The sequence below is a fragment of the Balaenoptera ricei genome, chromosome 15 (genome assembly GCF_028023285.1).
Source record: "Balaenoptera ricei isolate mBalRic1 chromosome 15, mBalRic1.hap2, whole genome shotgun sequence".
NCBI classification, from domain to species: Eukaryota; Metazoa; Chordata; class Mammalia; order Artiodactyla; family Balaenopteridae; genus Balaenoptera; species Balaenoptera ricei.
In genome coordinates this window covers 13515515-13542854 of record NC_082653.1, presented here as the reverse complement: position 1 = coordinate 13542854, position 27340 = coordinate 13515515, and the positions used below count along the sequence as shown (strand labels likewise).

At 37.8% G+C, this 27340-nt stretch overlaps 2 protein-coding genes across 6 annotated transcripts in view; one reads left to right on the top strand and one right to left on the bottom strand.

The window, feature by feature from the left end:
• NCOA3 (nuclear receptor coactivator 3) overlaps positions 1-27340 on the top strand; it is a 120371-nt gene that overhangs the window by 66202 nt on the left and 26829 nt on the right. Inside the window, exon 1 of one of the 5 annotated variants that reach the window (XM_059899037.1) lies at positions 17637-17656. The exons of the other annotated variants lie outside the window; for them this stretch is intronic. The gene's annotated coding sequence lies outside the window, so the exon portion shown is untranslated. Of the gene's footprint in view, positions 1-17636; positions 17657-27340 lie in introns of those variants that run through there. 5 annotated transcript variants of the gene reach the window in all.
• On the bottom strand, positions 26274-26809 carry LOC132348862 (ubiquitin-ribosomal protein eS31 fusion protein-like). Its single transcript, XM_059896791.1, has one exon. The coding sequence runs from the start codon at positions 26774-26776 to the stop codon at positions 26402-26404; it is 375 nt and encodes a 124-aa protein (XP_059752774.1). The 5' UTR covers positions 26777-26809; the 3' UTR covers positions 26274-26401.

The window sequence follows — 27340 nt, the reverse complement described above, 5'->3', positions numbered from 1 at the left end:
AAGTATTTCCTTGTGTTTCTTTTTGTAATGACAAGCAGATATATGTATAATATATTTTATTTTTTCTTTTTGTTTTCACAAAAGGTAGCATACTATATATATTCTTTTGCACTTTGCTCTTTTCACTTACTGATATCTCCTGGAAATAATGCCATATCACACCAAAGGGATCTTTCCCATTCATTTTTAAAAATCATGGTAAACTTTACATAACATAAAACTCACCATTCTGACCACTTTTAAGTGTGCGGCTCAGGGGCATTAAGTCCCTTCACACTGTTTGCAGCTGTCCCCACCATCCATCTCCAGAATGTTTTCATCTCCCTACACTGAAAACTGTGCCCATTAAACACCAATTCCTCACTGCCTCTTTTCCCAGCCCCAGTCTCATTTATTTTTTACACAGATGTATAGTTTCCATTATGTGCATGTAGGTTATTCAGTCAGTTTCCTATGTATGGATATTATCTAGGTTGTTTCCAGTATTTTGCCATTAAAATAATGCTGCAGCGAATAATAACCTCATGAGTATATATTTTTATGTTGTTGGGGTTGTACCTTCAGGATAAATTCTTGGAAGTGAGATTGTTAGGTTGGAGGGTAAATGCATATGTAGTTTTTGTTAGATATTGTCAAATTACACTCTATAAGGATTATACCATATGGATTCCCACCATCATTATGTGAGAGAGCCTGTTTCCCCACAGTCACACTGTAAAAGTTCTTTCCCTCAGCCTGTTTTTTTAGATGGATCCACATTTTTGTGTCAGAAGTTACTTTCTTTTTATTGCTGAGTAGTATTCCATTGTGTTTCCTATTTTTGGCTGCTATGAATAAAGCTTACAGGAACATTAAAGTACAAGTCTTTGTTTGGATTTTTTTTTTTCCTTCTTGAGTAAATACCCAGGAGTGTAATTGCAGGGTCTTCTGTTAAGTGTGTGCTTATATTTATAAGAAATTGAAACTGTTTTCTAAAGTGGCTTACCATTTTATATTCCACCTGCAATATATGAGAGTTCAAGTTCCACATATATCTCTTCTTTTATGAAGTGTCTGTTCAAATTTTGCCCATTTTTTAAATTGGGTGGTTTTCTTATTGTATGAGTTAAAAAAAAATGTTCTGGATACAAATCCTTTTCAGATATATTTTGAGAGTATTTTCTTCTGGCCTTTGTCTTCCCTTTTCATTTTCTTGATTTATCAATTTTTTTCTCTTAGGATTAATCCTTTTTTAATGTACTAAGAGATCTTTGCCTATTGTAAGGTTATGAAGATTTTTCTGCTTTGTTTTCTTGTAGAAGTTTTATAGTTTTAGCTTTATATTTAGGTCTGTGATCCATTTTGATTTAATTTTTGCATATGGTGTAAAGAAAGGATTGAGGATCAGTTTTTTAAAATATTGACATTCCGTTCCATGGCTGTTTATTGAAAAGACTCTCCTTTTCCCATTGCATTGCTTTTGGTAACTTAATCAACTAACTCTGTGTGTGTGTGTGTGTGTGTGTGTGTGTGTGTGTGTGTGTTACATAAATACATACACAAACATATATACATACATATATACATACTTACATATATATATATGTATATATATATACACACACATATATACATATATATAAAATCAGGATCTATTTCTGGTCTTTATTCTGGCCATTGATTTGTATATCAGTCCTTATGCCCACATATATTGTCCTGATTCCTGCAGCTTTTATAGTAAGTTTTGAAAGTAGGTAATGTGAGTCTTTCAACTTTTTCTTCTTTGCCATGATTACTCTGGGTAATCTAAATCTTTTTTTTTTTTTTTTTTAAACTTTGGGTTTATTTATTTATTTATTTGTTTGTTTGTTTATGGCTGTGTTGGGTCTTCGTTTCCGTGCGAGGGCTTTCTCTAGTTGCGGCAAGCGGGAGCCACTCTTCATCGCTGTGCGCGGGCCTCTCATTATCACGGCCTCTCTTGTTGCGGAGCACAGGCTCCAGACGCGCAGGCTCAGTAATTGTGGCTCATGGGCCTAGTTGCTCCGCGGCATGTGGGATCTTCCCAGACCAGGGCTCGAACCCGTGTCCCCTGCATTGGCAGGCAGATTCTCAACCACTGCGCCACCAGGGAAGCCCAATCTAAATCTTTTGATACAAATTTCAGGGTCAGTTTGTTAGTCCCTACAATTTTGTCAGTCACTCTGAGAAACTGCCGTGCAGAATATATCCAGCTTGGCCATCCTGAATTCTGGTTATTGTCTTGTCCATTCAGCAAGATTGCTGGGCTCTGTTTGGGTTCCTTATCCTTGTGCTGTAATCTGGAAAAATTGCTTCCTGGTAGGAAGCCTGGCTGGTAGTAGGGCTCATGTTGTCATATTGGTCCATCTCCCCCCAACTCCCAATTGTTTTCCTGATCTCAGGGACCACAGTTTTTCACTGCTTGTTCTCTGGTATCTGAATATAGTTTGTTCTTATAATTTATTCAGTTCATGGTGGGATGAATCCTATTATTCTCTCTTGGTCTAAAATAGAAGTCCCACAGTTGATTCTTGAGTTCATTTAAAAAAAAAAAAAAAAGCCTCTTTTCATCCTTTGCAAAAAGGTACAGAAAGATGTCTTTATTAACCATATAAGCTTCTTTGAGCGTATTTTATTTTATTTATTTTTTTGGCCGCAGCATGCGGGAATCTTATCAGTAGTTCCCCTACCAGGGATCGAACCTGTGCCCCCTGCAGTGGAAGCGCGGAGTCTTAACCACGGGACCGCCAGGGAAGTCCCTGAGCGTATTTTATTGAACAACTTCTGAGACCAGAGGATTAATTTCTCTCTGGAAGTTTTCCTGAGGAATATAGGATTGCATTTCTAAAGTCTCTTTTATTTGTTCTTGTATATCTTGAGACTAGGAAACCAGTCCAAACAAACTCTTCTAGATTTCACTTGCAGTCCTATAAATATGAGTGAAGTCATCTCCTCTCCCTGTTCCTCAGATTTACTAAGTCTCTGGCCTACTTTTGAGGCTAGTCCCTATAAGCCAAGAATAGGTACCAGGCCCATAGCTATTGACTTATAAAGTGTGAAGTCTTTGCTTGTTAATGATGGGCTTGTCATGCCTGATTAAATGAGAATAATCTCAATTATGACATTCATGATGTGGACTTGGTTGTTCAGTTATCGTGATAAATAGGTTGACAGATGTTTATTAAACCTATGCAGTTAATATTATTGACATGAAAAGTAGAGAGACTCAGTTTTTACTTTTTAAAAAAAATTTATTTATTTATTATTATTATTATTATTTTTTGGCTGTGTTGGGTCTTTGTTTCTGTGCGAGGGCTTTCTCTAGTTGTGGCGAGTGGGGGCCACTCTTCATCGCGTTGCGCGGGCCTCTCACTATCGCAACCTCTCTTGTTACGGAGCGCAGGCTCAGTAGTTGTGGCTCACGGGCCCAGTTGCTCTGCGGCATGTGGGATCTTCCCAGACCAGGGCTCGAACCCGTGTCCCCTGCATTGGCAGGCAGACTCTTAACCACTGTGCCACCAGGGAAGCCCAGTTTTTACTTTTATATTTATTTTTTTCCCTGAAATTTGAGGACATCGGATCGGGTGCCACTTAAAATGTTTTTCTGTTTATTTTTATTTTATTTTATTTATTTTTACGGCTGCGTTGGGTCTTAGTTGCGGCATGTGGGATCTTTTGTTGTGGCACGCAAGCTTCTCTCTAGTTGTGGCGTGCGGGTTTTCTCTTTTCTAGTTGCGGCGTGCAGGCTCCAGAGCGCGCGGACTTAGTTGCCCCGCGGCCTGTGGGATCTTAGCTCCCTGACCAGGGATTGAACCCCCATCCCCTGCATTGGAAGGCACATTCTTAACCACTGGACCACCAGGGAAGTCCCTGAAGTATACTTTGAAAAACACCTGTGAACTTTGCTACTTGAACTTAAGAACTGGAAGGTTTTTAGGTGTATCCGCTCCCTGTGTGTTTCTTCATGAACTCATCCTGCTGCTATCCCAGAAGTCACAGTTATCTTTAATTGTGGTTGCTTTTTAAAAACGTTTGAGAAACCATCACGTGTGTGTTCCTGAACAATGTTTAGTTTTTCTTGTTTTGTAGCTTTACAAAAATATAATGAATGTAATAATGTACTTGCTTTTTTACTTTTGGTTGCTTGTAAGATTCTACCATGTTGTGTATGATTTATTTATTTTTGCTACTACTATATTGTATTCTTTTGTATGGCTTTGTTAGAATTTATTTTTTAAATTTGGGATTGAACATTAGTTTCCTCTGGCTTTTGATGTATGAATGAGATTTCAGTGAACATTTTTGTGTAGGTCTCTTGTTGCATAGAGAATTGTTATTGCTGTAAAGTTTTTAAACATAAACTTGATTTTTAACTGCTGATGTAATAAATTTACTTTTCATGTGGAACTTCTTTAGAAAAAAGTAAATTTTCTTGCTGAAATAGCCCTATGTTTTATAAGCTAATTTATCTCATACTAGTCATTTATTGTTTATCACAGGATTTGCAGTATGCACTGTGATTTTCCTTAACCTAACTTTTTACTCAATTTTTAAACAGCTTTATAAAAGTGTAATTTACATACAATAAAATTCACCAACCTTAAATTTACAATTTGATGAGTTTCGACAAATGTAACCATTATCACAATTATGATAGAAAACACTTCTACCACCCCCTAAAGTTCTTTTGTGCCCCTCTACAATCTGTCCCCTCTACTGGTAGCTGGTGGCATTGGGCTGCTTTAAGTCACTACAGTTTGCCTTTTCTTGAATTTCATATAAATGGTAATCCCCTTGTGTGTGTATTATTTTGTAATTGTTCTACTGTTCCTGGATATTCCGTTCTTTTTCTTTTTCCTGTTTGTATTTCAGTTTTGGAAGAGAGACAGAAAGAGAGAGAGAGAGAGAGACAGTGTGTGTGTGTGTGTGCGTGCGTGTGTGTGTGTGTGTGTTGAAGCTCACTGATCCACCTCCACCACCCCCACCACAGCTCTGTTCATCAAAAGGATTCTTCATTTCTGTTAGTGATTTTGGTTTCTAATACTCCCATTTGCTTTTTTAGAGTTTCCATCTCTCTGCTTACATTACCCATCTGTTCTTGTATGTTGTTCACTTTTACCATTTGAGCCCTTAGCATATTAATCATAGTTAAAAATTGTACAACTGCTTCCACTTAAAAAAAATTTTAAGAACCTGGCCTTTTTCCTGTTGACTAGCAATCTTTGGAGGCTTCTTTATATATATCATCAAAAGTTGTTTTCATTAGTGCTCATGGTTTCTCATTTAAGAGTATAGGTGGCCACATAAAAACTTGTACTAACTGTTCATAATAACAGTATGTATATTCATAGGTTGGAAACAACCTAAATGTTCATCAAGTGATGAATGGATAAATAAAATATATCTATATAATGAAGTATTATTCAGAAATAAAAAGAAATGAAGTACTGATATATGCTACACCATGGATGAACTTTTAGGCTAAGCCAGTCACAAAGGACTAGATATTGTATGATTCCACTTGCATGATCTGTCCAGAATAGGTAAATCCATAGAGACAGAAAGTACAGTAGATGAGTGGTTGCCTAGGGTGGGGATGTGAAAGAGGTTTTGTAAGGCGGGGGGAATGGGAGGCTTAGGGGAGTGACAGCTAAGGGGTATTGGGTTTCTTTTTGCAATAATTAAAATGTTCTAAAATTGATTGTGGTGACAATTGTACAACTCCGGATGTACTAAAAGCCATTGAATTGTATACCTTAAGTGTATGATATGTGAATTATATCTTAATGAAGCTGTTAAAGAATGTAGCTGATGTATTGCGGAATACTAAGAGTTCTGTGATGCCATAAAGGAATTTTATGGGAAAATATGATTACTTTTTTCATGACACTGACCTCAGAAGGTGTGCTGTCTACCTCAAACTTTTCTGAGTTTCGACAATAACATGTTAATTAAACTCACCTCAATTTTTTGAAAACCTTATCCAGTCTTTGTTAGAGTAAGTAGAGTAAGTAGTCAACTTGTAATTATAGGGTTAATGTTAATTCCAGCACCGTATCGTCTTCATTTGTCAAGAAAGATTATATCAAAAAGACTTTATTCTTTAAAAAAGAATTCAAAATTATACCCAGACCCATCTACACTTTTCTATTTGTACATTAAATATTTGTGAGTTACTTACGGATATTTTACAGCAATACACCCAGAAATCAATTTTTGCTCTCAAGCTTATAAGAGCAATTAAAGATTACTAAGAAAGCCAAAATTTTGGTGGATCTGCTATTTTGGACTAATGAAGTGCTTTGGTTTTAAGTGGAAAAGCCAAAGTTATTTTACTTGAGATAATCTGACCACACTTAGTCCCTCACTCCTTTTTTATTTTCTTTTTAGGTTTTAAACTTTTAAGAGGTTCCTTCTATGTAAAGAAGATTGATTACTAGTGATATATTTAAAATGTGGAGGTCACTAGTTTTATGATGATATATAGGAGAATATCAGTGCATTTATAATTTCGAGAGCTTAAATAGTTTGAATTTAATGTTGGTGAAACAGCATACTTTTAGAAGATAATATTTTTTTAGCATAGGTCACATGCTATATAGAGATGCTTTTAAAAGAAAATTCCTATTGATAGTTTTGTTCTGTTATTAAAGTAAAAAACTGATGGTTAAGCTGGTTTGCTTTTAAGGATGAAGCTTTCAGAATATGTAGAGAAAACTGTTAAAGTTGTAACATCCGTCTTTGGCATGAACAACAAACTATCTAAACTGCTGTACTAATCTAATCACTGTTTTTTCCCTGCTCTTGGTAAAAATGGATGGAGGTAAGGTTGTAGTAATTGTTCATAGTCATGGCTCGTTAAAAGGACAGTTTTATTAGACTTGGAAAATACAGACATTAAAAAATCATCAGATTAGTAATAATGTAGCTCTTGTAGTACCTAATTTTGTAACTTAGTTAAGAAATATAATTGGCCTAAATATCAGCTCAACGATCCAAAAATACAAATAATCCTCTTTATATCACTGTTGTAAATGGCCCTATCTCTCATGTGCCAAACTCTGAGTAATTACTTTCTTATGACTCTTCTTTTCAAAAACTGTTTTAAAAAGAATATGTTTTGGAATCTGTGTAATATTTAACATATAAAGCCTGCATTATTTTGAAGTTGATATTGAAAACCTCTAAACTTCTGACCTTGAATAGAATTTTCTATGTATAACCATTATGTGCAGCTGGTGGATTCAAAATTGCCTTTTCTGGTACTCTGCTTTGTGAAAAATAGTATGTATTGGACATGAGTGCATGACAGCTGACATTTATCAAGGATAACAGGCTTACTCATTTTCACATTTTAAAGTGACTTTGAAAGCTTTGCATGTGCACACATGTTCCACATATGTTCCTAAGATTTAAGTATATTTTCCATCATGTATCATTCTTTAATGAGCTTCATATATTAAGCTTATATGATGTGAGTCCACAATCATCTAAAGATCAGAAGTGAAGGTTATTTAATTCACTTCCATAGAATTTTATCTTGCATAGCTGAACAATCATTACAAGTAAAAATGTACCTAATGTATTCCAGGTAGGACTCTTGTTACATAATGTGTGATTTGTCATTTCTTTCATTCCCCTACTCTAAAATTTGGCTCTAATGTAGGAAACTGAATTACAGAAATTAATTTTTTTCTACATCAACTGGTAGCATATTGCTCTTCTGTTTAAAAAGATTTTTATAGAGCTAGTTATTTTATTTTACTGGAGGGTGACCATAAATAGAATTGGAATTGAATAATTTTTAGTCTTCGTTCTTAACCTTTTAAAGTTTTCTTTAAAATGAGATCGTGATAATAATTTAAAAAGAATTCTAGCATAGAGCTGCAAAGTTCCTAATGTGTTGGCAAGTTTGTTAATTAAAATAACACCTTTTATGGTTGGAATAGGTTTCAGATTCTGCAGCCCTTCGATATATTGATATGCAGATCACAGTGACTTGCTGCAAGGTAACAGGAGACATGCTTTGACTTCAGAAGATAAATTGGCCATGCACAGCTGTAATCCTACTGTCTTTTCATTTCCAGACATGATTTAGTGTAGTATACGGCCTTTGATTCCTAGGCCCTGGGAAGTAAGTTGAAATTTAATTTTTTTGTGTGTATGAGAGTTTTTACTTCGGCTTTTGATAAGCCTGTTTTGTGGTGTGAAGGTATCATGTAAATTGTAGACGTTTCATTACTTAAATAACTCCCAATTCCATTTGAAGTATAAGAAGCCCGAGTTCTATCCCTTTCCATTTTCCTTTTGGCAGTTGAAAAGGAAGCCATTTTGTTAAGAATGATGAATAGTGAATGGAATTTTAAATTTAGGCTAAATTGCCAGTGTCTTTATATTTTAAAAAATTGCAGAGGAATTATCAATTTTAACGTGATTTTTCAAAGAAGAAATTGTCCTTAAGCACTTGTGACCCAGGTGTCCTTTATAATAAAAGATACTGTTTCTACAAATTCTTTTGACAGAGAAATGTACAATATCAGAGAAGTTTTAAGGAAAATATTTGAAATGTTTACGTAAGAACAGCTTAAGACCACTACCAAAACTGTATTTGTAGATCTTAGCATCTTTGAGAATTCAGTGCTTCTTAAAAGACATCTCTTTAATCTCCTTTTAGGTCCTAAGGTTTAGATTTTCTTAAGTTTATTCAGCTAATATTGGAGTTGGAAAACACACATTGTTTCCTGATTTTATTTGGGTTGTAGACATAGTTATTTTAAAAATTCTCTTTTTAAAATAACTTTGTTTCTGTCTGTAAATCATAAGATTCTTGAGGGAGCCATTTTTCAAGTCTACCATTTGCCCACCACTGAGTTTTTTTTTTTTTCGGTGTGTGGTTTTTTAGATTCTTTCAGCACCCTTGTAAAAGTGATGGTGTAGCCCCTTTTTAACTTCACTGTGCCACATTCTGGTTGGCTTCATCAGTTTTATTTTCCAGTTCACTGATTGTGTGTGTGTTTGTGTGTGTGTGTGTGTGTGTGTTGTGTCCAGTCTAGGAATTAATCCCATCTGTTGAGTTTTGTTTCGGATATGGGTTAAAGTATCCCATGCTAACCAAATCTATTCAGAGTTCAGATATTTGGTGCTCAGATAATGGGCAATACCATCTTTTTTTGTACTTAATAATTTATGAAGTTTTATAATTCATTCTTTTCACATTCTGTTTCTTTATATGTATGTTTTTTTTTTTTTTTTTTTTTTTAAATTTTATTTATTTATTTATTTATTTATTTATTTATTTATGGCTGTGTTGGGTCTTCGTTTCTGTGTGAGGGCTTTCTCTAGTTGCGGCAAGTGGGGACCACTCTTCATCGCGGTGCGCGGGCCTCTCACTATCGTGGCCTCTCCCGTTGCGGAGCACAGGCTCCAGACGCGCAGGCTCAGCAATTGTGGCTCACGGGCTTAGTCGCTCCGCGGCATATGGGATCTTCCCAGACCAGGGTTCGAACCCGTGTCCCCTGCATTGGCAGGCAGATTCTCAACCACTGCGCCACCAGGGAAGCCCCCCTATATGTATGTTTTCATGGCTGTTGATTCTTTATCTCATTAAGGATTATAAACATTTATTTATTTTTAAAAATAATCTCTATTTTTAAATTAATTAATTTTTGGCTGCGTTGGGTCTTCATTGCTGTGCACAGGCTTTCTCTAGTTGCGGTGAGCAGGGGCTACTCTTTGTTGCAGTGTGGGAGCTTCTCTTGTTGCAGAGCATAGGCTCTAGGCACATGGGCTTCAGTAGTTGCAGCACGTAGGCTCAGTAGTTGTGGCTCATGGGCTCTACAGTGCAGGCTCAGTAGTTGTGGCACACGGGCTTAGTTGCTCCGCGGCATGTGGGATCTTCCCGGACCAGGGCACGAACCTGTGTCCCCTGCATTGACAGGCGGATACTTAACCACTGTGCCAGCAGGGAAATCCTGTAAACATTTATTTTAAACTTATTTCAAGATTTCACTTTATTGGGTGGCGAATTCATCTTTTGGAATCGATGCATTTCTTGGCCATCTTTCTTAGTTCAGTTTTTAAATCCACTTGGGAATTTTAGTTTACAATTTGCATCTTGAGTGGGAAATTTTCTTTTTCTTTTTTTGGTGCCCTTCATGTGTCCCCCTCTCCCTGTCCCAGGCAATCCTAGCTTATTTTTGTTGCCTTCACAAACCATATCCACCATACCTTCAGTCTACGTTCAGGATTCTGTTCTGAGGTACTATTGCAGTATCAGAGCTATGTGTCACCCAGGTTTTGTATGTACAGATTTTCTTTGATTTACGATGGGGTTACATCCCAGTGAACCCACTGTAAGTTGAAATGGGCTGCAACTGCCACTGCCAGTATTATTAGAGAGTATTATACTGCATATCGCTAGCTGGGAAAAGATCAAAATTCAGAATTCGAAGTAGGGTTTGACTGAATGCATATCGCTTTTGCACTGTTGTAAAGTTGAAAAATTGTAAGTTGAACCTCTCTAAGTTGGAGACCAACTATGTAACCCTTTCCTTTTTCTTCTACAACTACAGGTAACAGTTTGATATAATCAGTTATCTAGATAGCTATTGATAGAGCTTTTTTTCATATCTCTTTCAGAAATTTTCTGTTTGGTTTCTACCTATGAGCCTTGCTTTTGATTCTGTACGTTGCACATGATTTGATTTCCTGAGTGTCTTTGCTAGTTTCTAATGCTAGAGTTCAGTAGGTTCATAGAGTCATCAACTCATTGCTGTATGCTTGCTCTGTGTCTTGCTCCGTAGACGTATTTGTTAGGTTTGAGCATGGCTGTGTCTCTCAAGATTAAAAAAAATACATATTTTGTCATTATTATATTTAGAGCAAGGGGGGGAGAGTGTGGTTGGTTGAAAGCAATAGTCCACTAAATCATCTTATCAGGAAGTCCTTTGTTCTTTTGATCTCACAACATGGCTTATTCATTTAGGCCTGCGTATAGTAGATACTGAAGTATTTATTAAATGAGTATGTAGAGGATCTGGGAGAAGCCATACCAATTTCAAACCCTCAGTCCCTACCTTAATCTAAGACAGTGGTTCTCAGTGTGGTTTGTGAACCCTTGAGAGTCCCTGAGAACCTTTTATGAAGTCCACAGAGTTAAAATTGTTTCCAAAGTAATATATTTTCTATTTTCATTCTGTTGATGTTTGCACTGATGGTACAAAAGCAGTGATGCATAAAACTGCTGGTGTCTTAGCATGAATCAAGGCAGTGGGACTACCAGACTGTACTAGTAGTCATTGCATTCTTCACTGCCCTGCACTCAGCCTTAAAGGAAAAAACAAAAACAAAAGCCCCCACAAAACCCCACTCGTTTCTCAATTAGGATTGTCCTTGATGAAGGAGCAAAATTTGCTTATTTCATTAAATCTTGACCTTTGAGTACTGTATTTTTAACATTCTGTCTAGTGAGAATGGAAAATATGCAGAAAACACTTCTGCCTACCAAAGTATGATGGTTGTCTTGGGGAAAAGCACTTGTGTGGTTGGCTTGTGTACTGAACAGGCCACTTTTTTCATGGAGTATCATTTTTACTTGAAAGAATGACTAACAAACTGTGGTTATTGGAACTTGAGTATTTGGCAGAAAGTTTCTTGAAATTGAGCAAGGTAAACCTATCACTTCAAGAAAAACATCCAAGAGTATTTGTTGACAGTGATAAAATTGGAGTTTTCAAGTAAAAATTATCATGTTAATTTTGAATCTGTCATCATGAGTGTGACAGCTTCTCAGTACTTAAAGACTTTATGAATGAGATGGGTGGTGATATTAATGTGGAGTTTTTTTTTTTTTAATAAATTTATTTTATTTATTTATTTTTGGCTGTGTTGGGTCTTCATTGCTGCACGCGGACTATCTCTAGTTGTGACGAGCAGGGGCTACCCTTTGTTGCGGTGCGCAGGCTTCTCATTGTGGTGGCTTCTCTTGTTGCAGACTACAGGCTGTAGGCGCACGGGCTTCAGTAGTTGTGCACCGGCTCAGTAGTTGTGGCTCGCAGCCTGTAGAGCGCAGGCTCAATAGTTGTGGCACACGGGCTTAGTTGCTCTGCGGCATGTGGGATCTTCCTGGAACAGGGCTCGGATCCGTGTTCCCTGCATTGGCAGGCGGATTCTTAACCACTGCGCCACCAGAGAAGTCCCTGGAGTTTTTGATACTGTATAATGTATCAGTATTTGAAAATCTGCTGAATCAGTGAACTAGTATTATCCAAATGACAATGTTTGATGTTACAAAATCATGCATGGTTAAAGATTTTTTTCAGAGTGTAAGTTTGTGTATTTTAATGTAATAGTATGAAAGTTCATTGATAGGGTTTCAGATTTCACTTTGCAGCTAATCTTTAAGAAAATACCGCTTGTCCTTGAATGCCAGGGGTTGCTGGCAACGCCAGAAGGTACGAGAGGGTGGAGCAGTTCTCCCCTAGAGCCTTCAGAAAGAGTGTGGCCCTGTCGGCACCTTCATTTTGGACATTGAGCCTCCAGAACTTCAAGAGAATATCTGTTGTTTGTGGTAATTTGTTACAGTAGTCATAGGAAACTAATACAGTAACCAAACCTGAGTAAAGGGTATTTAGGGTATGCCTTCTACTGTTATGTTTTTTGCAACTTTTTTGTTAAGTTTGAAAGTATTTTCAAATAAAAACTGAAAGTACCACTTGTCGTTTTAGCACGATATCAAGGAAAATTATTTATAATTAATTGTTAAAGGCTATTGAAATAGTCCTTCCTTTTACAAGTACGTGTATCTATGAGGCTGAATTTTCTTCATGTGTTTCAATCAATATGAAGTATTGCAGCGGATTGAATGGTGTCGTAGGTAAGAGGATCCATCTGTCTTCTATTAAGCCAGACATAAGGTTTGTAAAAATGTGAAACAATGCCACTCTCATGGAATTGTTTTGTTTCAGGTTATTTTTCATAAAATTGTTTATGTTAACATATAATAGACTTATTTTTAAGTGAATTAATATGTCAAATGTTCTAAGTTTTAATTTCTGATACAGTAAATATTGATAGATAATAACCCACATAACCAAAGCTTTTTAGGGTTCCTAGTTTTTAAAAGATAAAGAAATCCTGATATCAAAAAGGTTGAGAATTACTGACCTAGTGAATTTGGTTGGAACTGTAGCAGCCTTTGACTTAAACCATCTCTTTTGGTAGTAAGAACCAGATTGACTGTAGGAGGTTAGGACTTTGAGTAGCTATATGACATGGTGTGCTATGTCTGGTACTCGGTTGTTCCTGCTTTTAAATTACGGATCAACCATTAATTTTCAGTGGAGACCTTTTATAGCACAAAATACAATTTGTGATTCTACATGTACTAGTTTGTTGATTCCTGGCACTGGGTCATTCGCTTATTGAAGGCAAAACACACACACACACACACACACACACACACACACACTCACTATCAAAACCCCCAAACAAACAAAAAACAAGCAAACAACAACAGCAAAAAACTTGACTCTTTTGATGAACAGTTCATCCCAGGCGTATTGGTGTAGGGAATGAGGTCTCCTCTGTCTGTGTGGACATCACCCAGGCTGCTTAAGAGTGACTACTTAAAAAAAAAACAACAAAAAAACTTTCCCCCCTCCACAGCTTTATTGAGAAATAATTGACATATGTCCCTGAAAAAGTTTAAGGGGTATAGCACGATGGTTTGATTTACGTATATTGTGAAATGATCACCACTGTAGGTTCAGCTAACATCCATCATCTCATATAGATACAATGAAAAGAAAAGAAAGAAGAAAGGAAAAAACATTTCCTCCTTGTGATGAGAACTCTTCGGATTCACTCTTTTAACAACTTCCCTGTATATCATACAGCAGTGTTAACCATAGTAGTACATTAGATCCCTATTACTTTGTGACCACTCTCAAGACACTTGCTGAAGTGGGTTTTTGTTTTTGTTTTTTTTTTCGGGGGGAGGGCAGCTAGTTATATTACTTTTTTTTTCTTTTTTTAATTGAGTTGTTTTACAATGTTGTGTTAGTTTCTACCGTACAGTGGAGTTCCCTGTGCCATACAGTGTCTTCTCATTAGTAATCTATTTTATACATATTAGTGTATATATGTCAATCCCAATCTCCCAGTTCATCTCCCCCGCTTCCCCCCCTTGGTGTCCATACGTTTGTTCTCTACATCTGTGTCTCTACTTTTGCCTTGCAAACCAGTTCATCTGTACCATTTTTCTAGATTCCACATATATGGGTTAATATACGATATTTGTTTTTCTCTTTCTGACTTACTTCACTCTGTATGACAGTCTCTGGGTCCATCCACGTCTCTGAAAATGACCCAATCTCGTTCCTTTTTATGGCTGAGTAATATTCCATTGTATGTACCACATCTTCTTTATCCATTTGTCTGTCGATGGACATTTAGGTTGCTTCCATGACCTGGCTATTGTAAATAGTGCTGCAATGAACATTGGGGTGCATGTGTCTTTCTGAATTATGGTTTTCTCTGGGTATATGCCCAGTAGTGGGATTGCTGCATCATATGGTAGTTCTATTGTTAGTTTTTTTTTAAAAATTAATAAATTTTTTGGCTGTGTTGGGTCTTTGTTTCTGTGCAAGGGCTTTCTCCAGTTGCAGCGAGCGGGGGCCACTCTTCATCGCGGTGTGCGGGCCTCTCACTATCGCAGCCTCTCTTGTTGCGGAGCACAGGCTCCAGATGCGCAGGCTCAGTAGCTGTGGCTCACGGGCCCAGTTGCTCCGCAGCATGTGGGATCTTCCCAGACCAGGGCTCAAACCGGTGTCCCCTGCATTGGCAGGCAGACTCTCAACCACTGTGCCACCAGGGAAGCCCCTACTGTTAGTTTTTTAAGGAACCTCCATACTCTTCTCCATAGTGGCTGTATCAGTTTACATTCCGTGGGTTTTGGTTTTAACCAGTTTAGTTGTATGAATGGTTTTTATAAGAGTTCATAATTAAATTTTTGCCTCAAGTGTTCTCTCACGATAATGAGGTGCCCCAGCTTTATTTACTCCACATGCATAGGCAGGTTTGTGAAGTACACAGAGAAGCTCTTTAAAGTCATGAGTCATGGAACTGACCTTTGAACAGAAAGAAAAAAAAAAAAAACCACACTATGTTTTATTTTAGATTATTTGCGTGATGATCTTTTCATCCTGTTCCTCAGTAGTTTATAGTCTCGCTTGCTGCAAATTTCTTCCCTTGAACAATCATTACCAGATTTTTAGCTCCACATAGTATAGTAGCTATATTTTGGAGGGGAATAGGGAGGCAGTTGAAGTTAAATTTAGACTTTGATACTTTTTCAACCTTGCTACAAGTGCTACACCACCCTCCAACAGGTAAATGATGTTAGGAGTGCATTCTTATTTTCTTTATGGACTTTGATATATATGCTCTCATTCGCTATTTGTATTATTGTCATCCTGAAGTTAGTAATGACTTTTGGAGATTTATTTGAAGAGATAGCTTCTGTCATCAGACATATAACTTCTAGGGATATGGAAGCATTATTTTTAAAAAAGGATTCTTTTGAATTTAAGGTTATTTAGGCTAGGAGTGGAATTATAATTGCTGAACGGTAACAAGCTGTGAGGTCAGAAAAAGAAAAAAGACAATGGAAACATCGAGGACTGAGCACAGACTAACCTGCAGTCTGCACGATGACCCATTCAGGAAGCCTTATGAGTCAGACTTGCCATGCCGTGTTGCTAGCGTAAGAGACCAGCTGCCTCAGCCTCTTTGCTTTTAGAGAAGGACATCTAGCTAAGATGTGTTCTTCCTTTGATATATCTTTTTCTCTCTTTTTCCACCTTCAGTACCTTTTCTTTGAAAAATTAATTCAAAGTGCTTCATCAGCTTTATATTTCCACATTGTCAATTTCTGAGACGTTAGTGTAGCTTCTTTATGCTTTTGATATTGGTGGACCGGGCTTCAGTACTGTAGGGGAGGTGTCTTGTTACTTCAAGCTTTTTACTCTGCAGGCACTCCATTTTAGGAATACCTGTCTTGTAGTTGACCCATGGTTACCATTCCCTGTATCATTCATTACTTGGTTAGTACTACTTCCTAGAGCAGTTTTGCTGCTCTCAGTCATTTGGTTACCAGGTGGCTAATGGCATCGGCTCTTTAGTTTTAACATTTCTTAAAATTTCTTTTTTCTCCGAGGCAGATAGAAATAATGGATTAGGAGAGAATGGGGCACATGCTGTGATCATCTCTCATTTGTATCTTTATTGCTTATTAATTAAATTTATATCAGATTTTATTTCTGCTCTGTGCACATACTCCTCTAACTCCCCACTGCTTATCTTAATCCAGAGCTTTACCAGTTACCTCAAGGGGGTTGGACACTTTCTCTCCTCCCTCCCTCCCTCCCTCCCTCCTTCCCTCCCTCCCTCCTTCCCTCCCTCCCTCCCTTCCTCCCTTCCTTTCCTGCTTATGTTTTCATTATGTGCCAAGGGACAACCTTAGGTGTAAATAATACTTTTTTTTTTTCCAAAGTTTTTTTTTTTTAAATCGTGACTATGAAGGACCTGTTTTTTTTTAAATTAATTAATTAATTAATTTATGGCTGCGTTGGGTCTTCGTTTCTGTGCGAGGGCTTTCTCTAGTTGTGGCAAGTGCGGGCCACTCTTCATTGCGGGGCGCGGGCCTCTCACTATCGCGGCCTCTCTTGTTGCAGAGCACAGGCTCCAAACGCGCAGGCTCAGTAATTGTGGCTCACGGGCCTAGTTGCTCCGCGGCATGTGGGATCTTCCCAGACCAGGGCTCGAACCCGTGTCCCCTGCATTGGCAGGCAGATTCTCAACCACTGCGCCACCAGGGAAGCCCTAAATAATACTTTTGATGTCGGGATATTTACGTCTGTCCAAGAAAAATTAAACCACAAATCCAGAAATAAAAAAAGATATAAAAAAGAACCAGCACTGTTTGCTTTACCTAGCACCTTTGAAAGTACTTGGATAACCTCTTCAGAATCTTCTAAAAGGTGCCAACTTATTCTGTAATTATACCTGTTTATCTTAAGGACACAGACATCTATGACAGTAGTTTTATTCTATTTTCATGGCTTTATGTTAGCTACTAACTGCCACTCACCACACTATTTCAGTGGGAAAATGTTTTAAATTCCAGTCAGCTATCTGTACGCTGAAGATAGCCTGAATAGTTCTGGCTAATTTATTTGTCTGAAGCTTTTTAATTTGTTGCTGTGTGGTATATTTGTAACTATTTGTTTTTCAAATGAGCGCAAAATTGATGTTGCTGTGAACATACACCTTTGTTCTTGGTATCGTGTACCTCAGGGATCACCATTATTCCCTGTTCCAGTTGCTTGCTTTATATTGCTTTTCATTCTCACAATAAACATAAGAATATGTGAGGTGTGATTATCCCCAATTTTTACAGGTGATAAGCTTTTTAGAGGTGACAAGTTTAATTCTAACAAAGCCCCGTTGTCTTTTTTATTGTATCATAGTACATCAGCCATGAAGGATTCAAACCCTTGAGTTTTATTTTGATAGATACCTTGAAGCCACCATATTTTTTGGAATGGGAATATCCAAGTGAAAAATGACATGTCAGAAAGAAGCAGAACTGTTCTACAAGGTATTTAGCCCCTTCCCCCCAATCTTCTCTATATTTTAGGAATATTGTAGTTGGTCAAAAGTACATCTAATGGGATGGGAAGGAAAAGGAGAACTGGAGTTGGAAAAAGGAACAAGGGGAATGGTGGTAGTAGGAGTGAAAAGAGAGAGGAAGGAGTTTGTAATAAAAGTCTCTTACAAGTTTTTATGGTTTAGAGCTTATAGCGTAGAAAGTAGAAACAGAAAAGTGTACAAGAGTAGAGTGTAATTTATAAAATGTTGTAATAAACTATGGAAAATGCATTAGGATAAAGAAGGGACAACTTTTTCTAATTGGAGAATTGGGAATGATCTCACCAGAGGTGACAGTCGAGTTTGATCTTGAAGGATGACTAGGTATTCTAGTATTCTAGATAAAAGAGGGATGAAGGGGAGATCTAAAAAGAAATAAATGACTTAAGGTTACATATAAATAGGAAATGTTTCCATGATATCTTTTGTCAGAATCTCTTTTAGCACAAGCCACTTGGGTAGTGGAGGTGGTGGTGAGGAAGAAGTACAACTGGATAGTATGTTGTTCAGGAATGAAGCCAAAATGAGGTTTACGAACTTCGGGTTTAGGTCTGTTCCTGTGAATGAGAGAGATTCAGCGTGTTACATTGTAGGAGTCACTGTAACCTTTAAAACAGCTAAAGAATTATGCAGCTAGTTAGTATGCTGTCAGGAGAGGGTAATTTGATTTCAGCGGAATTGGCTTGCTTAACTCCCTCTGCACAGTGTGTATTTGTGAACTTCAACTCTGTTGCTCATGTAGAGGTTGAGAAGTCTCTTGGCAACAAGCTTCCAGTTGTAGCTAACACTTGCCTTGGCTAATTGGTATGCCCAGTTCTGGTACTAGAACATCTGGGGAGTTTGTGTTTGAGTTCACCGTCATCAGGCTTAAACCGGAGCATAGTGAGAGAGTGGCATGGACATATATACACTACCAAACGTAAAATAGATAGCTAGTGGGAAGCAACCGCATAGCACAGGGAGATCAGCTCTGTGCTTTGTGACCACCTAGAGGGGTGGGATAGGGAGGGTGGGAGGGAGGGAGATGCAAGAGGGAAGAGATATGGGAACATATGTATATGTATAACTGATTTACTTTGTTATAAAGCAGAAACTAACACACCATTGTAAAGCAATTATACTCCAATAAAGTTGTTAAAAAAAAAAAAACAACAAAAAAAACCCGGAGCATAAATGTAAAGGGGCTTTGGTGTCATCCTGTTGATTGAGAATGAAAAGGCAAGACATACAACAGGAGAAGAGAGAATGAAACCTTGTGGATGAAATAGCTGTTAATTCATGTTTGGATGCTTCTCAGCTCAACTTATGTATTAAAAATAAGATATTTTATTTTATTGCTCCCTGCTAGCCCTTTTCCAAATTTGCAGGCATTATTAACTAAAGATAGAGGAAAAGAATGACCAGGACCTGAGATTTACACTGTTTTCTGGCATATGTCTACACCAAGGTAGTTTATTGTATATACTGTTTATATGCATTTTCTCTGTTTTTAAAAAAATGTACGCTGGTAGGTTTCCTATCAGCTGTGCCTTCATTTTAACACTTACCAAATAATGTTGTTATAATTGTATGTTCCTCTCTTCTGCTTGCCTGAGAGTTCTAGCAATGTGTGGTGTCATTTCTCTCTCTTTCCTGGTCCTCAGATGGTCTGGGCATGCAAATGTTTGAACGGAAATGGAATTAAATTTAAAAGATGGATTGCATTAGGTGGTTCATACTTTATCCTACTAAACATGACAGGTTATCAACAACACAACAAAAGAATATTGCAAGTTAGCTTTTATTTGAAACTACCCACCCCTGCCTTGTCTCCTTTCAGTTCTTATCCTCTATACCAGGGTTGAATTAGAACATAAAGGTAGGAGATACTCACTGGAAGAGTCATCTGGTTGGTGAGGAAATGTCCATAGTGGCTCCGTGTTTATGGACTTTTCTCTTCCCCTGCCTCCTCTTGTCCCCTAAACACACACAGGTTCTATTCTGTTTCCTTTCTTTGCTCCATGGTGCTGGTTCTCTTGGAGCTGCACAGAAGATTGAAATAAACCTCTTATTTTATATTTTGGAAAATATAATCTTGTAGGATTAAACCAAACTGGTGATGACTATATACTAAAATTGTCTTTTGAGTAAGAGCATCAATTTGCAACTTGTATTTTGGGTAGTTCGTTTATGTACGGATGTCTCATAAATCTTTCCCGAGGGTAATTTTTTTTCTAATTGGCTTGATCAGCCTCTGCTTTTACATAATGCTTCAAGCAGTTTTCGGTAAATCAGTTCAAATCCACAGTTGTATGAAAATTTCCTTAAGTTACTGGGATTCTCAGGAGACACCCAGAAATACTCCCTAATTGGCATATTTAATCATACCTTGTATAAATCAGGCAAACAAGCCTGATGAATAAACTGAATTAGTGGGATATTCAAAAGTTCTTGGCTCCAGCATTTAATCTTAGAAAACCCAAGAATGAAAATATTTGACAGATTATTTTGGGTATAGTTCTTGCTTTTCTGATCAAAGTTTCCTTCTTGCCATGTGAATCACTGACTGTTGGTTTCAATTGGAAATAAAGGTCATGGTTAATAGTAGACCATCTCAGAGGGCCATTTATCTGGTGACCTGTAGAGTAATGGTTGGTTTTTAGGAGCTTGAGGGGAATAGCAGCATTAGTACCTGCTGAGCTGGAGCACCTCCTTGCCTCTGGCCGTGATACTACATGCCCCTAAACCCTGCATGTAACAACTTCTCAATGTTCTTACTGATGACCTGAGAGATTTTCTGGTTAATTGGTTGGAAATGGTGTGACTCAACAGTATAAGTGGTTTATGTTTTTTGGGGGGGAGGGGGTGGATAAAATGCCCAAGGAACATTTGGTACATATTTTGCTGATTATAAAGTCTGAAAATATTGTAATCCCAGCTCTGCCATCTAGTATCTGTGTGTGATCTAGATACTACTTTATCTGTAAAATGGGAGTAATACATACTTTGGAGAGTCGTGAGAAATTATACAGAATATGTGATATGCCCAGCACTGTACTACCACAAAAGTTATCTGTCCCCTTCCCTCTCCCTTATTAATTTAGGAAAATAAAATATTTTAGTTGGTCTTTAGGCCATTTGAGATTTACTGGGTAACTTATCTCCTCCCCATTTTGGCATGGCATGGCTTTTCTTACGGTGCCCCCCCCACCCCCCACCACCAGTAACTTCTTGCTCACCTGATGGACACTAGCATTGTTTATTGATATCTCTTCCTTTTGGACAGGGAGTACTTCCTGTATCTTTGTCCATCTGGCTAGTTTGTTGTACATAATCAGGATTTCCCATCCTGTCTTAACTGAATAACCAAAGGGAAAGCTAATTAATGCTGCTAAGCCACATATCATCATTTTCATGGCTTTTGAGCTGGTGGATATAATTCTTTGTTGCTTTTAGAGTTAAAGAATGTTCATTTTCTAGCAGTTTATTGTATTCTGTGCACGTCTAAGCTTAAACCTGTACCACAGCATGATTGTTTTATGTAGAAAGCCCTATAGTATTTATAGAGAAAGTTTATCCAATTGCTGTAAGATTCTTGCTCATTTTAAATCTGATTTATCATGAATCTGCTTATGACTTTTCCAAATAATATAGAAATAGGTAGCATTATATTTTGAGAGCATTGAATTTATTGTAAATTGCTATTATTCTGTATTAAAGTAGTTGTATAGAATATGTTGCTTAAATGTAATCTTAAAGTGTGCATTGTCATATTAATATATTTAAGTAGTATAGCATAGAACTTTTAAGTAGAAACATTTTTTTAAAAAATTAATTAATTAATTTATGGCTGTGTTGGGTCTTCGTTTCTGTGCGAGGGCTTTCTCTAGTTGTGGCAAGCGGGGGCCACTCTTCATCGCAGTGCGCGGGCCTCTCACCATCGCGGCCTCTCTTGTTGCGGAGCACAGGCTCCAGACACGCAGGCTCAGTAGTTGTGGCTCACGGGCCCAGCTGCTCCGCGGCACGTGGGATCCTCCCAGACCAGGGCTCGAACCCGTGTCCCCTGCATTGGCAGGCAGATTCTCAACCGCTGCGCCACCAGGGAAGCCCAAGTAAGAAACATTTTATACAAGGAAAATAATTGTAAAAATGGCTCAAGGATCTAGACAGTTGAGTTCACATTGAAGGATAGAATACACTTTGTGTCTTTGGGTCCGATTCATCTGGAAGTGTGGTTGAGGTGTATCTCCAGTTTAACAATCAGCTGGGGGACATCTCTTCATTAGCAATGCAAATTAAAACTACAATGAGGTATCACTTCACACTGGTCAGAATGGCCATTATCAAAAAAGCTAGAAGCAATAAATTCTGGAAAGGGTGTGGTGAAAAGGGAACCCTCCTACACTGTTGGTGGGAATGTAAATTGATACAACCACTATGGAAAACAGTATGGAGGTTCCTTAAAAAACTAAAAATAGAACTACCATACGACCCAGCAATCCCACTACTGGGCATATACCCTGAGAAAACCATAATTCAAAGAGAGTCATGTACCACAATGTTCATTGCAGCTCTGTTTACAATAGCCAGGACATGGAACCAACCTAAATGCCCATCAACAGATGAGTGGATAAAGAAGATGTGGTACATATATACAATGGAATATTACTCAGCCATAAAAAGAAATGAAATTGAGTTATTTGTAGTGAGGTGGATGGACCTAGAGTCTGTCATACAGAGTGAAGTAAGTCAGAAAGTAAAACAAACACCGTATGCCAACGCATATATATGGAACCTTAAAAAAAATGGTACTGATGAACCTAGTTGCAGGGCAGGAATAAAGAGGTAGACATAGAGAATGGACTTGATGACATGGGGTGGGACGGCGAAGCTGGGGCAAAGTGAGAGTAGCATCGACGTATATACACTACGGAATGTAAAATAGTTGGCTGGTGAGAAGCAGCAGCATAGCACAGGGAGATCGGCTTGGTGCTTTGCGATGACCTAGAGGGGTGGGATAGGGAGGATGGGAGGGAGGCTCAAGAGGGAAGGGATATGGGGACATGTGTATGCATGTGGCTGATTTGCTTTGTTGCGCAACAGAAACTAACACGGTATTGTGAAGCAATTATACTCCAATAAAGATGTAGAAAAGAAAATGTGCACACACACACAAAAATACATGTATGCACCTTAACTATTGGATAAGAGTACAGGTTGCCCAGGGGTAGGGCAGGTATATATTGTGGTCCTAATTTCTTTTCTACTCAACTGTGTAGATGATAATCTTTAATTGTAAGGAATCAGAATTTAGAAGGGGCTCAATATTAATAGACTGTTCTTATAGTCAGAGGTACTGGGAGACTCTTGTGCTATATTATTTCCCATTTGAATATGGATTTTACCAATTCCATATATTCTTCAAACTAGATGGGTTGTAATTTAAGATGTAAAAATGTAAGCTGTACAGTTACTGATCTGTGTTTCTTAACCTTTTGAACTTCTTTGGGGGGGGGGAAATTGATCTACTCATGGGCCTGGTACATGTTCTGTCCCCCTCTCCCACCCTAATTCTTGACTAGTGACTGAAAATGGTCTAGATTTAGTGTGTATATGCTAAGCATTTTACCTATCATACCTGCAAAAGAATAATTTACCAAACTAGATAATATATCCCCCCAGATAAATATAGTTTGAGTCTGGCTCCGCCAGTGAGTAGACAACAGACTTGGCAAGTAAAACAAATGCTATTTATAATTTTTTATGTTCATAACTAATATTAATGCCAAATAAATAGAAAACTGTACATAAAGAGTTTGTCATAGTCATCTGTGCTCAGGAATTATTATATTATTGTGTATGCTGAAACTATTTTTTTGGGGGTGCGGGAAATGCTTCTGTTTATTATTTCTAATGTTGAACATTTTCTTCAGCCAAATGAAATTTTTTTTTTTTTTTAAAGTAATTGACTTTTTTTTTTTTAATTTTATTTATTTATTTATTTATGGCTGCGTTGGGTCTTCGTTTCTGTGCGAGGGCTTTCTCCAGTTGCGGCGAGCGGGGGCCACTCTTCATCGCTGTGCGCGGGCCTCTCACTGTCGCGGCCTCTCTCGTTGCGGAGCACAGGCTCCAGACGCGCAGGCTCAGTAGTTGTGGCTCACGGGCCTAGTCGCTCCGTGGCATGTGGGATCTTCCCAGACCAGGGCTCGAACCCGTGTCCCCTGCATCGGCAGGCAGATTCTCAACCACTGCGCCACCAGGGAAACCCCAGCCAAATGAAATTTAAGGGATATATTTATTGTACTATGATTTTTTTGTTATACAGTATTTTGTCATTCAAACTTGGACATCATGTGGTTTTTTAGGCATGGTACAGTGATTGTAGTACCAAGGTTTTTCCCTGTCTAATAACTAGAAAAAGAAATCTGTCAAACCTGTTCCTAAAAAAATAGAATGTGAAAATTATTTTATATCTTAAATAGTTATATTGATATCTTCTTGTTTGAGTAAACACCACTACCGTGGTTTTATTTTTTATTTTTCTATTTTTAAAATATGTATGTATTTATTTATTTATTTTGGCTGTGCCAGGTCTTAGTTGTGGCACGCGGGATCTTTAGTTGCAGCATGCGAACTCATAGTTGCAGCATGCGTGTGGGATCTAGTTCCCCGACCAGGGATCGAACCCGGGCCCCCTGCATTGGGAGCGTGGATTCTTACCCAGTGGACCTACCAGGGAAGTCCCACTACTGTGGTTTTAAATTAGGATCTTGCATTGGGATAATTACCTTTGTTACTAGAGATCATTGGACTCTGTGAAAGAGTAGACTTGGTAGCATGTAGACTGCACAGTCATGTGCATGTTATAGCTTGTTGTTCTGACACATCAAGAGAAGGAGCCACATGTGTATTTGGACATAGGTAGACATATTTAGGTTTCTCTTATATGCATATAAACATTGACTTAACATGAATGACATGTATGCATTTCTGGTTTACATGATAATTGTGATTATTTTTTTTTCGTATTAAGATTGTCATGGTTTTGATTCTCTATTGATGTAATTTATGGCTCTAAAATTCATTTCAGTGACATCCTATATCAACCATAGCAGTAAAAATTTTAAAAGTTTAAAGTAACCTTTGAACTTTTATAGAAATCAGAATGGAGGAAAATCTGTTTTATAAAATATGACTTGATAAGTTGAATGTTCCATTTACTCAGTACTTTTCAAGGCATACTTATTGATCACCTCTTATATGCTAGGCACCTTAAACTGTACTGGAGATTCAGCTTATGTGTAACAGCAAAGTAAGGGAATAATACTGAGAACATAGAATAAATTATGTCTTTCAAATGAAATGCTGTTATCCACTAAAGAGTTCATTACTCAGTTTTGAGGATTCAGCTTATGTTTAACGTCAAAGTAAGGAAATAATATCTAGAATGTGGAGTAAATTATATTTTTAAAATAAAATGCTATTATTCACTGGATGGTTGGCCACTCAATTTAAAAATAACCTTTGAATGAAACAAATATAAAACTAATTGTATTGAGACGTGGCTACTCTATTTCTGTTTTTTAAAAATTATTTATTTATTTATGTATTTATTTTTGGCTGTGTTGGGTCTTCGTTTCTGTGCGAGGGCTTTCTCTAGTTGTGGCAAGCGGGGGCCACTCTTCATCGCGGTGTGTGGGCCTCTCACTATTGCGGCCTCTCTTGTTGCGGAGCACAGGCTCCAGACGCGCAGGCTCAGTAGTTGTGGCTCACGGGCCTAGTTGCTCTGCGGCATGTGGGATCCTCCCAGACCAGGGCTCGAACCCGTGTTCCCTGCATTGGCAGGCAGATTCTCAACCACTGTGCCACCAGGGAAGCCCCTATTTCTGTTTTTTTAAAACTAATTTTTATTGGAGTATAGTTGCTTTACAGTGTTCTATTTCTGTTCTTAAGGAATCACTTTTTCTTTTTAAATATGAAAATTGGAAATCAAAACTGAACATACTTTTTTTTTCTTTTAAATAGAACTTTATTGGAGTATAATTGCTTCACAATACTGTGTTAGTTTCTATTGTACAACAAAGTGAACCAGCCATATGCAGATGAATTTTTTAACTGGTAACTTGAGAGCTCTGCCACCTTTAAACTTCCTTTGTAGGAAACAAGTGTCAATACATTGTAGCTTCTTTTTAGGCAAGGTTATAATACCAATTCACACAAACCAATGTTTCTCAATCTGGGGGTGAGGGAGGTTCCTCCCCACCCCCAGGGGTCATTTGGAAATGTCTGGATACTTTTGGCTGTGGGGAGGAGGGGTGGTGTGCTACTGGCAGCGGGTGGGTACAGACCAGGGATGCTGTTCATCACCCTGTGATACACAGGAAAGTCCCTACAACCAAGAATTACCAGTCAAAAGTGTCAGTACTGCTGAGGTACAAAGAAACTGGCCTGTATCTAGACAGCTGGTATCAAATACAACATAATTCTGCCAAGTACAGGTTACCTAAGAAAATAGTGCGATTAACTTGATGCTTAAAACCCACTTTTAAAATCACTGGAATAAAACTCAACATTTAAATGTTAGTTCATTAGTTCATGTCTTTTATTAACCAATATACAATCACTTGTCTTCTGATTTGTTGAAACAATAGGTCAGACAACATTTGCCACAATAATGTCTGTCAAAGTGGCTGGCCATAAAAACTCCAGCACCACATTAATCTGAAGGGCACTCCCGACGAAGGCGACTGATTTTGCCATTCTCATCCACCTTATAGTATTTCAGGACAGCCAGCTTAACCTGCTTTCTCTTATGCTTGTTCTTCCCGGGAGTGGTGTAAGACTTCTTCTTCCTTTTCTTAGCACCACCACGAAGTCTCAACACAAGATGAAGAGTGAACTCCTTTTGAATGTTGTAGTCAGACAAAGTACGTCCATCTTCCAGTTGCTTGCCAGCAAAGATCAGTCTTTGCTGGTCAGGAGGAATTCCTTCCTTGTCCTGGATCTTGGCCTTTACGTTTTCTATTGTATCCGAGGGTTCGACCTCGAGAGTGATGGTCTTCCCTGTCAGGGTCTTCACGAAAATCTGCATATTGGCGGCGGTGCCACCGCAGATGGCGGATCCAAAAAGCTGAACATACATTTAACTTTATTTGGAAATAATTTTAAAGTTAAACCAAAGTTGCAAGAGAAAGAATAGTACAAAGAATTTTAAAATTTCTGCCCAGCTGAGATTCAACCAGTGTCAACAATTTGCTGGCCTCCTTTCTTTTCTCTTCTTCCCTTCCCTTTCCCTCCTCTTTTCCTGTTAACTCACTCACTCACTTGTATGTAATCCACCCCCCCAAACATTAGAGGGTCCTTTGTGTACATAATGGCTTTTTTGTCCTAAATACTAAGAATGGGGATAGTCTCTTAAATAACCATAGTACAGAAATAAACTTCAGTAAATTTAACATTGGTAAAATACTTTTATCTATTGTCCATATTCTAAATTTTGTTAGTTGATCCAATAGTGTCGTTTATAGCATTTTCCCCCTCTAGTACAGGATCCAGTATAGGATCAAATATTGCATTTAATTGTCATTTTTCTTTAGCTTCCTTTAATCTGGAATACTTAAAGACTTTGTCTTTTATGACATTGCCATTTTTGAAG

What these genes read in the sequence shown, in the direction of transcription:
- LOC132348862 (XM_059896791.1), bottom strand. Translation starts at nt 26,776, where the DNA reads ATGCAGATTTTCGTGAAGACCCTGACAGGGAAGACCATCACTCTCGAG.